At 39.0% G+C, this 14,718-nt stretch overlaps 1 protein-coding gene across 2 annotated transcripts; it reads right to left on the bottom strand.

Moving 5' to 3' along the window:
* Positions 1 to 825: 825 nt before the first annotated feature.
* On the bottom strand, positions 826 to 14,162 carry tamo (PUB and ZnF_RBZ domain-containing protein tamozhennic). 2 transcript variants are annotated; one of them, XM_077436591.1, is made up of 7 exons: positions 13,879 to 14,162; positions 12,084 to 12,258; positions 9,842 to 10,041; positions 9,567 to 9,764; positions 9,346 to 9,487; positions 3,931 to 5,490; positions 826 to 2,442 (listed from the first exon to the last, which is right to left on the bottom strand). In XM_077436591.1, the coding sequence occupies exons 2-7, from the start codon at positions 12,211 to 12,213 to the stop codon at positions 2,060 to 2,062; spliced, it is 2,613 nt and encodes an 870-aa protein (XP_077292717.1). In that variant the 5' UTR covers positions 12,214 to 12,258; positions 13,879 to 14,162; the 3' UTR covers positions 826 to 2,059. The 2 variants fall into 2 exon arrangements, with proteins under 2 accessions (XP_077292717.1, XP_077292718.1); XM_077436592.1 differs by having other exon boundaries at positions 13,581 to 13,975.
* Between the last annotated feature and the right edge of the window lie 556 nt (positions 14,163 to 14,718).

The following is a 14,718-nucleotide window of genomic DNA, read 5'->3' as shown; positions in this document are numbered from 1 at the left end:
TTTTCACCTTCCGAGATATCTTACACATTGAATAATAAATCATTTCATAATAGCGATAACAGTTACGAATAATAAATATAACAAATATTTCTCAATTTAACCACGCTCGGATTATTCACAATAAACCAACCGTTAAATTTACATTTTCAAATAGAGGAAAAATTAATTCATCCGTATAAATAACAAGTCGACTTCGTACAAGTAATAAATATAATATATATAATATGATATATACAAATATGTAATGTAAATTTTTAGGTACCATTTGCTAATAAGTTTGAATTCATTCTAGGCACAATACTCTTACACTTATGATTGAAAAGTAAATGAAAATTATTATGCTGTCGTACGACGAGAATCTTCAATATCGTATGTTTCAGAAACATTGTCGAAAATATTATTATAAATCTATATTTGTTACAGTAGTAGATCATGGAATCAATGGCTGTATAAATTTTCGTAAATATTTCACGTGCAAACAACATAACTACATACAATATATAATAAATATGTTTTCGGTAAGGCTGATAATTGTAGGCATTTTATGCATGGCACAAAAATCAAATATGAACTGCTCGTAGACTAAATCTAAAAATTTCAAACTAAAATACATACGTATCTTTAAACGAAAGTGTAGATTGTCAAACGATAAATTTTGCTATTTTATTCAAAACCAAAAAAAAAAAAAAGGTAATTATTGTCCCTGTTTTCCGCATATCCTTAATCTACATAAACAAAATAGAAGACTATGTGGTCTAAATTTACACCGGTACGAACATAAACTGGCATTTGGTTCAATTATTTTTTGTTATTCTTCCTCTTTTTGATTGTTAATAATTAATTCAAGAATTCAGGTAAACGTTCTACGGAAATACAATTTCAATATGATTTTTTTTTTTTTTTTTAACCACTTCATCGCCATAAGCGCACCGGTGCGCGCTCCTACGTATTTAAGGCTATGACTCGAAATTAATTTTGGTTTCTTCACAGTGACATCTAAAAATATCCTGTGATTAATATATATATATTAATATTTTTCGTCAGTTTGTGATATATTCAAGAGGTAGTAGTGTCAAGGGTTGGCACTAAACACATATAATAAATAAATCGAATCGGTTTCTACAAAAACGCATGGCGATTAAGTGGTTAATGATGTTTGATGGATAATATTAGTGATGGAAATCATGCCAAAATATTATAATATATATATATAGCATTTGAAAGTACATAATAATAATTAATAGAATTATCTGTAATACATATATTCTTTGACACTTACAAGCTCTAATATATGTATGTATGTATGTATATATTTTTTTTATAATATTCAATGTTAGTTATTTTGAATGGTAAGAAATATTTCTCAAAACGTCAAACATTCTTATATTAATACAAAATAAATAATAATTTATATTTTAATCTTTTTGGTTATTTGACAATTTTATAGTCAAAATATAATTTTTAAAATATAAGCAAGACAATTTTCATAGTAAAAAAAAAATTAAAACGAATTGTGCTCAAAAATGTCTAATCATATAAAATTTATACAATTGAAACCATTTTTTTTAAATATATATACATATGTGTTACAGTGAAATTATATTTCAAGTGAAAATACATCAAGTGAAACCAGTTACGTTTTCAGGGTTGGTTTTATTCATTAAGATCAGATTGTTAGGGTTGGTATTATTTAAGGGTTAGGATAGGTTAGGTTAGTAAAAGTTGGCCCTATTCATTTAAGATTAGTTTGTTAGGCTTAAATTTATACAATTAAACGTTGTAAATTCATTGTTTGATACATTTTCACTGCTTGAATTGATGAAAATATATTTTCACTTGAAATATGCTTTCACTGTAACGTATACATATATAAAAAAAAAATTGGTTAGATCGCTTAATTCAAAACTTTCAAAATGAATATATATAATAAAAAAATAAAAACACCAACTGCGTAAATGCATAACACGCTAGTAGACAGACAAAAACTATGAATCGTAAACAAAAATGAAACAAATCTACATTTAACGATACACATAATACAATCTTCAAACAATACTAATTAAATATAGGTGGGTGAGTGTTTCAGGCTGGTGTCGCAGGCCGCGCACACAGTCGCCTGCCTCTGGTTCACCAGCGTGCAAGCCGGACACTCCTTTCCACCGCTCGTCAGCGGCAGAGCCTCGACTCCGATCTGACGGGACTTGCCGCACATTTCGCAAGCGTTCTTCCCGGCCATGTTGAGATACGTGCACGTGCTGCACTCCCAACGGCCATCGGGCAACCTCCTGCTCGCCTGCTGCACCGGCTCCGAGGATGACTTCTCCGGTTCGGTACTGCGATCGTTGTCGTGAAGCGTCACTATGAGTCGAGTCTTCAAACTCTGGTCAACGGTATCTATCGACCTGTGTGATTGCGACGCGTGATTTGACAAAGTGGTTGCAGCTGCAATATATAAAAAAAAAACACGTATATAATATATATATATATATATAAACGGACGCGGCGTATGTATGTATTTATGTATGTGGCGGACGCGTAGACAAGTATGGAGATTTAAAAAAAAACATATTTTAGAATACCAAAACTAAACTTTATGCATAGGGTAGCGGGAAAGTGGGGGGGGGTGAAGCATCTGACATGTGCTCCTGATATTGAGCACCTAACATGGAACGGGTAACGTCAGCGTTACATGTGCTGCGCGGGAGCGTACACAAATCTACGAAGACACACACACACACACATTCATTCATCATTTCGAACTCAACTTTTTACTATAAATAATATAAATTACATTAAATTATATTTATATATAACATTATTTTAATTCGTGTATCAATTGCTTTCCGAAGCCACCAGCTGAAATCAACGAGCACAACACTAGTTTCATATATTTACTGGTATTTAAATCAAAACTGGCTTTCATCTTGCATCATACACAGTTTGCATTGAAAAATCTTTTGAAATTCCAAAAGATTCAAAGGTAATTTAGCCCTAAATGAGTTTTCCCATTGTTGAGACCCATTCCATTGTGATTTTTGGGCCAGAACTAGGGGGTATGACAAGTTTCGACAAAATTGGTAACACTTGCCTACTGTGCTAAAAAAAAATCCGCTAGCCACTGTGTTGGACGCCAAGCGTCCAGATAAAAATGAAAAATAGTACAAAATCTGCGTGGCTAATTATTGTAATTATCTACTGAAATAACGGCTGAAGCAGAGCTGAATTCCAAGGCGGATATCATTCTCACACTGTCCATTGAGCGCGGCGCGTACTGAATTCTTCCTCTCTCTCTCTCTCTCTCTCTCTCTCACTGTGAGACACATATTGATCAATGTTTTTATTTCGAAATGACATAATTCGAATCATAAGAGGTTTTGATGAGGAGTATATAAAATATGAAGACTTTGCATTCAGTGTATTTGGAGAAATGAAATAAAATATAAATTATGGTCACTCGCTATCCATCATAGTGCAGCAAGTGTTAATCTAGCTTTCTAGAATAAATTGATTAATATATACATATATGTAGATATATACTTAATTTGCTCGTTTAAAAAATATAGGAATCCTTTCAATTCGAATATAAATAATCTATTCGTGAATTAAAAATGTATATGAGAAAGTGTGAAAGCTTCTAATATACATAGTGTTTATATGAGATAGTGTGAAAAAAGTAACTGTTAAGATAACTAGGGGTGGCGAGCAGGGGCATCTGATCATCACCACCTGTCATCACGTCGATCTGATAGTCGATTCTGATGATTTAGTTAACATTTGCTTACTTTAATTAGAGCTACCATCTGTATGTCGGAAAAATATCAAAGCGATCGGAAGAGTGGAATAGTGGAAGTGGTTCAAAATCAGCTCACAAATATTGCGCCACGAACACAGTCATTAAAAGTCAGTAAAACTAATAACTATTCAACTCACCTTGAGCCGGATTTGTCCTTTTTTGATTAGTGGGTAGCGTCGGCTGATCAACAGCCTTTTTCTTCAAATTCTTTTCAGCTTCGGAGCTCAAACATTTTACGACGCTCTTTTTAGACTTGCGCGAGTCCGGAATTTTCGCATTTCCATTCACATATATTTCCTTGTCCATTTCTTTCTTTTCCCTACTCTCTTCCTTGGGTATGAGCCTAGTCTTGTCGGTAATCTTCACATCTCTAACCGGACTCACCGACGGGTTATCATGAGAGATTATTTTCCGTCTCTCGCGTTCCTCACTCACAGTCTGCTTCTTATAGTTGGTCTTGGCAGCTTTCGCATCGCTCTCCTGCTTTATCCTCTGGAGAGTTTCGTTGATTTTAGCCGTCCTAAAAACCTCCTCGTCGGAACTCTTCTCTAAGCTCATCGCACGCAACGCATCCTCCAAATCCATAGTCGTCGCCTGGTACTTTTTAGAATCCCTTGCAGTGTGCCGTCCCAAAGTTTTCGAATCCCTATCGAGCGGAGGCGACAAGACATTCCCCCGATCGCCCAGATCTTTAGAATACCCTTGACTTTCTAGATTTCTAAAAACGTAGTCCCAACTTTCGAACGTACCCATTCCATCCTCTCTAGCTTTACTCAAAGACGGTTGCGTATCTGATCTGGGAAGCGTCTGGAAGTTATCGCTGGCATTAGATACGGAAGATCTAGGCGCACTGTTCCGTCGGATGCTGTCATGAATCTCGCAGTCCATGTCGCTCAACTTTTTACTCACATAGTTAATATTATTCTTGACAAAGTCAGAATCGTAATGCTTGAAATGGTAGTCTTTAGAATTTTGCACGCCGTCAGATTTGACGCGATCTGTTGTGTGATAGGCATGTTTGGGACTAGACATTTGTACATTGGGACAGCAATTGTGCATTCTATTATTCGTATAACCCGGAGCTTCGAGTTCTATCAGCTGGCCCGTAGGCACATTCGAGCAATAGGCCGGTTGTTGCATGGGGGCACAATGGTACCCATTGACAAGAGGCAAGGTCGAGGCCTGTCTGACGGGGCCGTAGGGTGTGTGCGGAGCCTGCATCACGTACGGATGACTCGGCATCGGGTTACAATAGTACCCGTGAGTCGAACCGAAGTGATTCATCGGCGGCATAGCATTACAGCCGTACATCTGATTCATTTCGAACGGACTGCGGTGCATGCCGCCGTTCATATTGTGATGCATTGTGTTCTGAATGGGATTGATCGGTGGATTCGCACAATACATTCCATTGTGTTCGGTGTGATTGTTGATTATCGTGTAATTGTTCGAAGGTACGGCCGCGTGACTCTTCATCGGTATCGAGTTCAGGGCGTGGCCGTTCATCAGCATGTCGTTCGTCTGCATCGGTTGCACGGTCGAGTACTGCCCGTTTGCACCGTTGTGGTGCGACGCCTCCAAGATGTGACCGTTCATTTGATTCAAATTGTTGCCCGTGTGAATCGGCTGCGACATTACGCTCTGTTTGGAGGTGTTGTTTAAACTCGCCGGTGGGAATTTCACGTTGCAATATAGATCTAAAACAAAATAGGCATTGCATTAATAATGAATATTGAGACTTGTATTCCATATCAGAAATAATGTTTAATTTCAGCATCTATTTCTTTTAGAGTCGATTCCGATGTAAAGTGAGGCTTACAAGAACCGAGCATGCTGTCGCATTCGGGCAATGTGTTGTAACATTAAGAGGGCTGTACACCCGAAACCTTAATTTTGTTACCGTTCCTTTCTTTGATATATATATTGAGTGTATGTATATATTGAGTGAATGCGACAATATATATCAATATATATATTGAGTGAATGCGACAGTTGCGCTTCGACCAGATAAAACGTATTTTAAATTGACAAAATCGAGGTTTCGTATTCTACTATTTTCACCTCCAAAACTGGACCAATTTTTAAAAAAAAATCATCATCGGTATGAGAAAGATAGTTTCTGTGCATCTATCGGCGTATTTTTTTTAAAATCGACCGTTAAATAAGCACGCTGGACCCGTTTCGTGGGTGTAAAAAAGGGGCGATTTTATAGATGTTTGGCGGCTCCTATGTCCTATAAAAATAATTAATCAAAAAAATAAAACGATAAGATGCACCCCAATGGTGGATATCCATAGCATATTAAAAAATAATTTCTCTAGTGCCATAATTGAGGAAGGGAGAAGTATAGTACGTTTGTATGGACAACGTGCTGCTGTCCAGCCCTCTTAAGGACATAAAATTATTTCTTTATTTTTTTTTTAATTATTTCATATTTAACTATATAATATTATTACGATATAATTCAATGCAAGGTCTATAATAATATTAATGTAAGTTTTGCTGTCCATACCATAACATTTATCGTCTAAAAAATATAAATTTCCATCAATATAAAATACTAGCTGTATTACCCGGCTTCGCTCAGTGTTTATAATATAAACCGCTTAAACATGACTAAGCTAATTTAATTAAAAAAAAAAAAAAAATTTAAAAATTTAAAAAAAAAATAAAAAAAAAAATTAAAAAAAAATAAAAATAAAAAATCAAAAAAAAAATAAAAAAAAAAATCAAAAAAAAAATTTAAAAAAATCAAAAAAAAAAATCAAATTTTTTTTTTGCCTTCTAGGGCTTCGCCCTCGGCACCCCCCTGAGCCTTTGCCTTCTAGGGCTTCGCCCCTCCACGCCCCATGAGCAATTGCCGTTTAGGGCTTCGCCCCCATGATCAGTTGCCTTTTAGGGCTTCGCCCCTCCGCGCCCCCATGATTCAAAGCCGTCTAGGGCTTCGCCCCCCTTAGTTAATGCCTTTTAGGGCTTCGCCCCCCGCGCCCCCAAGATTAATTGCCGTTTCGGGCTTCGCCCCCCTTAGTTAATGCCTTTTAGGGCTTCGCCCCTCCGCACCCCCATGATTAAATGCCGTCTAGGGCTTCGCCCCCCCTAGTTAATGCCTTTTAGGGCTTCGCCCCCCGCGCCCCCAAGATTAATTGCCGTTTAGGGCTTCGCCCCCCTTAGTTAATGCCTTTTAGGGCTTCGCCCCTCCGCGCCCCCATGATTAAATGCCGTCTAAGGCTTCGCCCCCATGATCAGTTGCCTTTTAGGGCTTCGCCCCTCCGCGCCCCCATGATTAATTGCCGTCTAGGGCTTCGCCCCCCTTAGTTAATGCCTATTAGGGCTTGCGCCCCATGAGGCTGGGCCCCTTGTGGCGCCCCCTTTTGAGCCCCATGGGGCTGCGCCCCATGAGGCTGGGCCCCCCGGGCCCCCATTCGGGGCCCCACGGGGCTGCGCCCCTTGTGGCGCCCCCTTTTGAGCCCCATGGGGCTGCGCCCCATGTGGCGCCCCCTTTTGAGCCCCATGGGGCTGCGCCCCATGAGGCTGGGCCCCCCCGGGGCCCCACGGGGCTGCGCCCCTTGTGGCGCCCCCTTTTGAGCCCCATGGGGCTGCGCCCCATGAGGCTGGGCCCCCCGGGCCCCCTTCGGGGCCCCACGGGGCTGCGTCCCTTGTGGCGCCCCCTTTTGAGCCCCATGGGGCTGCGCCCCATGAGGCTGGGCCCCACGGGGCTGCGCCCCTTGTGGCGCCCCCTTTTGAGCCCCATGGGGCTGCGCCCCATGAGGCTGGGCCCCCCCGGGGCCCCACGGGGCTGCGCCCCTCGTGGCGCCCCCTTTTGAGCCCCATGGGGCTGCGCCCCATGAGGCTGGGCCCCACGGGGCTGCGCCCCTTGTGGCGCCCCCTTTTGAGCCCCATGGGGCTGCGCCCCATGAGGCTGGGGCCCCACGGGGCTGCGCCCCTTGTGGCGCCCCTGGCGGGACCCCATGAAGCTACTCGCCTTGCGCCCCCGCGGGGGTGAATCCATTGAATCGAAAAAAACAAATCGGCGCCCATGGATCGAAAAAAAAAAAAATCGAATCACGTGTTCGATGACGTCACCGATCTACGGACGACGACGACGACGACGACGACGACGACGACCAAGGATACATACAAAGTCTCTTTCCAAATTATAGATTAGATATACGTATTCCATAAATAAATTAATAATATCAAAACTTACGTATTTTATATTAAAATTTTATCAATATAAATATTTCAAAATACGAACTCGAAACAAACAAAAAATAAAAGTCAAATTCAACCGACCGCTATACATACGAACAATGTTGTATTTTTTAACCAAAATGCAACGCAAAACTGAAACGAAATGTGATTGGCCATCGTGGGTCGAATGGGGGTGAATGCGATAGCATTTACATTTTAAGTAAAAAATCTTATGGTAGATCGGATCAACTATAGATATAATTTTCAAAATTAAATTAAATTTCAATAAGTCAGAATATGAGTCCCTTCCGATGAATCATTAACAGTTGAGTCAATAATTATTCACACTGTGAAAAATCAATTATAAAAACAATGAATAATATGTATTTTCAAACAACAAACACATGCTTTTTAATGAGTCATAACAACTACAACATTAAATTATTACGTATATATGAACGCAGTTAGATAGCAAAGATCAAACTGATTAAAAAAGTTATGATTATAAATTTAGTTTATGAATTCAATCCTTTTTCTTTTGTACATATATATATGTAGAACTAAATCCATTTCAAAAGCGTTTTTACAAAATAAAAGTACAACAATTCTTTCAATATGAAATATAAAAGCTTTTGAACTAAACCAACTATTGAGAAGCAATGATTCGTATTGTAAAGTTGGAACTTGAGAGAGAGTATCCACTGTCTAAGTGCATTCGTAGGTGAATAATAGAGACCCCGGATTAGGCTAACGGGACTCAGTAAGTGTCCTAACAAATGATACGCCAGAGTTTTCACAGAGCTGGGCGAGTGCGTGCGTAAACAATTGACTCCCCGAGGTACACCTTTAAGTGCCCAGACAATAGACACATTAATAGATCGGGGAAGCTGTGGTGTGCAACTTGTCCTTTGTAAGGAGGTACACACAGTAGATCAGATTATTCTGGAGTGTTGCGTAGGGGTGGGTTCAGGATCCAAATTAAGGGCCAAAGTCGCTTCACGGCATTTATTCAACGATTCCAGAGGTTCGCACGGAACCACCACTCACTCCAGAATGATCTGATCTACCGTATGTCTTATAAAGGACAAGTTGCACAGCACAGCTTCCTCGATCCATTAATGTATCTACATATGTCTAGGCACTTAAAGGTGTACCTTGGCGAGTCTATTGTTTACGCACGCACTCGCCCAGGTGTGCGAGAACTCCAGCGTATACTTTGTTCGGACACTTACTGAGTCCCGTTAGCCTAATCCGAGGTCTGTATTGTTCACCCACGAATGCAATTAAACAGTGGATACTCTCTCTTTCATGTTCCCACGTTACAATATAAAACCCAAAATACAACAGTATCGAAGAATAACCTTTATTAGAGCGTTGCATATGTAAAAGGGTAGTCACGGCATGATCAACATTTCCAGAGTACATTTCTCGGCATCTGAGTATTTCCAACCAACTGCAATTTCCTCCACGTATAGCAACTTCTTCCCATATTTGAGTCATAATCTGAAAACAAAACATCAAATAAAAGCAACCCCTTTAACAAACCGTCTCCGACATCGACTCCGAACAAAAAAAAGCATACTTGACATTCCACATAAGCTATGAGCGAGTCCCGAGAGACTGCGGCAACTTGATCGGGACAAACGGGTCCATCCAAGACGTACGTATTGGGAGCCACATCGTTTCCGACATCCGGTTTATATCCCATAGCGCTAATCATAGAAACTGCCCCGCACAGTCCCGATCCCTCAACTTCATGTTTGAAAAAACCACTATACAACTGAAACAAAAGCGAAACCATTTTAGAACGCATTTGAAAATTCGCTTCAATACAAAATGAAAAAAATCAATACTCACTCTTATGGTGCAATACTCTTTACGCCAAGGTTGAGACAAGAGGTTTCCGGCGTACCTGGCGATAGCAGCCCAGCCTCTAGCTAACCGATATCCGCTGAAATCAGGATCGGAAAGCGCCGACCGTGACAGAATATCTCCCGTCTCTTGCAAGACAAATTTATTTTTATGCGGCACTAAGCACAAATAGTCCGTAATATAACCTGAAACAAAAATTCAAGTAAATTTCATTTCGTCGACGCTAAAACTACACTACGCTAAAACATACGACGCTAAACATCAGCAGCGTGGCTCGGTGGTTGCGTTGATACTGTAACGTGGGAACATTATGGGGATTATCAGCTGTCTAAGTGCATTCGGGGGTTAACAATGGAGACCCCCGAATTGGTCTAACGGGACTCTTAAGTGGTCGATAGAATTCCTAGAACCGTGAAAGCGAGACATTCACTTTAAAATGTAGGTGCCTAGATATAAACTGATTGGGGAAGCTGCGGTGAGCAACTTGTCCTTTATGAGGTACTTGAGACATATCAAGGTCATTCTGGAGGAGCGCTGGATGCGCGTGGATCTTCTGAGACACTCAATGAATGCTGGGAAGTGACTTTGGCCTTTCATTTGGATCCTCAACCCATCCCTACGCAACAATACTATGCATCGAGAGGTCGCCGGGTTCGATCCCGTGAGCTGACTTCGATTGAAAAGAATTTATTCTGAGTATAATCTTAAATGCTGCTGGTTGGACTTGGATATTTGTGACTCCAACTTGATCGCTTCCTATCAGAGTTTATCAAAACCATCCTACCCACTATGTAACCACTATTTGAACATGACTTAAAAATGTTATTTATAACATAGATATCTCGCTAATTCTTATATAATATATAGTATTTGTATTAACCAACAGAACCAACTAGTTGTTTAGCATATACATATGCTTTGAACAAAGTGGTGACGGGTTCAAATCCCACTAGTTTCTGCTGGCCAGGCCTTGGATTTGTGACTCCAGGTCGATCGTTTCCTATCAGAATTTGCCAATTTATCAGATCTCATTGTTGAAGCGGTTCCTCCATCAAATTGGCAAAAACCATCCTAGCCACTATGTCGCCACTATTTGAATATGAGTAAAAAATGTTATTTATAACATAGATATCTCGTTAATTCTTATATAATATATAGTATTTATATTAACCAACAGAACCAACTAGTTGTTTAGCATATACATATGCTTTGAACAAAGTGGTTACGGGTTCAAATCCCACAGGTTTCTGCTGGCCAGACCTTGGATTTGTGACTCAAACTCGAACGCTTCCTATCAGAGTTTGCCAATTTATCAGATCTCTTTGTTGAAGCGGTTCCTCCATAAAATTGGCACAAACCATCCTACCCACTATGTCACCACTATTTGAATATGACTTAAAAATGTTATTATTTATAACATAGATATCTCGCTAATTCTTATATAATATATAGTGTTTGTATTAACCAACAGAACCAACTAGTTGTTTAGCATATATGCTTTGAACAAAGTGGTCACGGGTTCAAATCCCACTAGTTTCTGCTGGCCAGACCTTGGATTTATGACTCCAGGTTGATCGTTTCTTATCAGAATTTGCCAATGTATCAGATTTCATTGTTGAAACGGTTCCTCCATCAAATTGGCACAAACCATCCTACCCACTATGTCACCACTATTTGAATATGACTTCAAAATGTTATTATTTATAACATAGATATCTCGCTAATTCTTATATAATATATAGTATTTGTATTAACCAACAGAACCAACTAGTTGTTTAGCATATATGCTTTGAACAAAGTGGTCACGGGTTCAAATCCCACAGGTTTCTGCTGGCCAGACCTTGGATTTGGGACTCCAACTCGAACGCTTCCTATCAGAGTTTGCCAATTTATTTGATTTCATTGAAACGGCTCCAACAAATTAGCAACCTTACCCATTTTCTCGCAAATCTCGAGTTTCCAGCAATCTCGAATTTCGCTGAATTGTATAAAATGCTGCAAATTTACAAATTTGACCATAATGTCTCTGTGGATGTTAATTGATATGTATTTACTTTGTATAATAATATCAAATGTACAATGTTTCTGAACAGGAAGGCGCATTGGGGCTCTACCTGTTAGGACTTCCTGGTATGAATTAAAAAAATAAAAATAAAATGTCTTGTCACAGTGACGCGTTAGAGTATTCTGTAATGTCACTGGTGGCAAATATGTAATAAATAAATACCTTCTAATTTCTTCCTCTGATCTAACTTCTCCGGACTGTCATCAGTCTCCAAATAACTAAAGTGAGTATTATCAATCTGTCGCCACAGCTCGGGAAGTCTCTCCCGAACGGCATAGTCGACCATCGCCATCTTGCCCGTTTAGCAATTCACATCGGCGAAGTTTCTACGTCGAATCTGCAAATCGTCAATAACAAACATTTCAAACAAACTGCATAGTCGAAGCATTCGGCGTGAAATTTGACCCATTTTTTTTTTTGTCTCTTTATACAATATCCAATATGTATGTAGTTCTGTATGCGACCCACTTTCTAGTCTAAAGATATGCTCAATTTATTTTTACTTTGCATCTATTTTTTGCCGTGAAAAATGCGACATTTCGTGCAATCAAACACAATGTAAATCATTCGATGATCACATTTAATTAATCAAAGAGCAACAAACTCATAATGTACATACATATATACCGAGATAAGAATTTCTTTTATCTGGAATGTATGAATGTACATATATTTCAACATCATATGCAGAAATCGTTTCCTAACCAGTAAATATTCTTCAAACAAACACTGTCTCTGATTTGAACCATCGCTTCTACTATTCGATTACAACATTAAACTATATATCTCTAGTCGCAATTTGATAAAGATTTCGTTAAATATTGTCAAATATATAATACATATTGTTATCAAAACAATGTATAAATAAAAATTTGATTAACAATTTTATCTCTTACCGATAAATATGTAGATAATTCATCGTGCATGTCGTGAAAACATTTACAATACAGACGACTGAATCAACAATTACTACCAATTATGTAAAACTTATACACCTACATATTATTATATATTTCAATGACAACAAACATTCCATTATACAGCTGTATGTGAATTGTTTTGCATTTTTATTTACGTTTGCATATTGTAAAGCTAAACCATAGAATAATGATAGAACCCACTATATATAATTCAAAAGTACAACACTGCTTTAATTTACACACATATACTTCGCTTTTTGATTAATAATTAATACTTTTTTGTATACACTTGAACAAATTGAGAACTAAATAGATTAAAATCATTATTTCAACATTTCAATCTCATTTTCATATCAAGATCAACGACAATTGAATGTAATCGACTTTCATGAAAGGTAAATATTGTTATCAATATTGCAAAATCGCACTCAGTATATATGTTAAACTGATCTTTAAGACTACAAATAAAATGAATGAAAAATTTACATTGCACTCATTATTAAGACATTTTCAGTCGAGAGAATGAATAAAATCTTTATGCATTTAAAAAAAAATTAAATTGTATGATCCATAGTATATATCACTTGTTTATGTATTGCTCTACTTTAGGTTCCAAATTTTACAATTCGAAATCTCATATATATGTATGTATGTATATAAAAAAAAATGCGTCGTAATATGAAAATAAATATACGGAAATCGAAGAATCTTCGAGCGATTGGCTCTATCGGAGACTTACTGGTTTGATAGAGCGGATTGGGTGATATTTGACAGGTGAAATATGATCTGACGATGGATGCGCAATAGCACGAATGTCATCCTGTGAAGGAAGAATCGGAGCGAGGAAGTGGGAGCCGAGAGCTGATCAGGAACCAGACCCGACCCGGTCACACGCACGCACTGTTTATTAATAACAGGAAGTAGCGCGACTACCGGGTTTAGTAGTGCGATCGTACGAAAATAGTCCGAGCAGAGGCGGGGGTGGGGATGCGCGTGAGGGGAGGCGGGGGGGCGGCGGGTGGGCTGGTGGGGCGCACCTGGGCCGTGGCGGGGCGGAGTCGCGATTGGCCTTGGAGGGGTGACGTCAGCGAGGGGCGCAGCCGCGGCCGCCGCAGTGAGCGGGGGGCTCACACTGACAGCCGCAGCCGCAGCCGCAGACGACACATATGGCCATAAACCACAACAATAACACCCTACTACCCCACTGACACATTGCTCAATATCGAACACTTTCCGTGACTGCGCGCCTGCGACCACTCGGTTCGCTTCGATCCAAACCGCTCTTTCAATGTTCGCGTAGCTCCAAATCTCGCCGAACACTGACTGAACGCTCGCTTTCGACGTTGACCTATTTCATTATAAATATAACACAAATCTTCACAGCTTCTTCACATGGTCAAAAATAATATACTACAACGAAATATTCGCGATATTTATTTATATATATTTTAGCTATCAAGCTAATTTAAAAATACATCTTAATTATTTTACTTAACTCTAAAATTTATAATTAACTTATATGTACTGTCCCTCACAGAGGTGTCTCTTCGCACCTCGCAGGAATGCATCCATGTTTTTTTAGCAGACCTGACGCACTCAGGGAGGGCATTATACATGAGCACACCCCTGTGAAAAACACCCCCAGCCGTCTTATTCTATCCTTCTCTACTTACAACTAGTTTGTCCTTATTTCTAGTATAAAAACTATGTTTATCTCTATTCCTTATTATATAATCATCAAAATACTTAGGTAATAACTTATGATCTAACTTATAAACAAAAGACAATGTACTAATATTTAGACTAATTATAATACTCGTCCATCCTAATTCATCTAACATACTTCCAATACTCTTAAATCTACTCACATTCAAAAT

Source organism: Arctopsyche grandis, chromosome 8, assembly GCF_051622035.1.
Source record: "Arctopsyche grandis isolate Sample6627 chromosome 8, ASM5162203v2, whole genome shotgun sequence".
NCBI lineage: Eukaryota > Metazoa > Arthropoda > Insecta > Trichoptera > Hydropsychidae > Arctopsyche > Arctopsyche grandis.
This window is presented reverse-complemented; position numbering and strand designations above follow the sequence as displayed.

What these genes read in the sequence shown, in the direction of transcription:
- tamo (XM_077436591.1), bottom strand. Translation starts at nt 12,213, where the DNA reads ATGGCGATGGTCGACTATGCCGTTCGGGAGAGACTTCCCGAGCTGTGG. An exon ending in TCAGAGGAAGAAATTAGAAG is followed by an intron (nt 10,042 to 12,083) that starts GTATTTATTTAT and finishes TTTTTGTTTCAG; the next exon opens with GTTATATTACGGACTATTTG. An exon ending in TATGCAACGCTCTAATAAAG is followed by an intron (nt 5,491 to 9,345) that starts GTTATTCTTCGA and finishes ATTTTGTTTTAG; the next exon opens with ATCTATATTGCAACGTGAAA.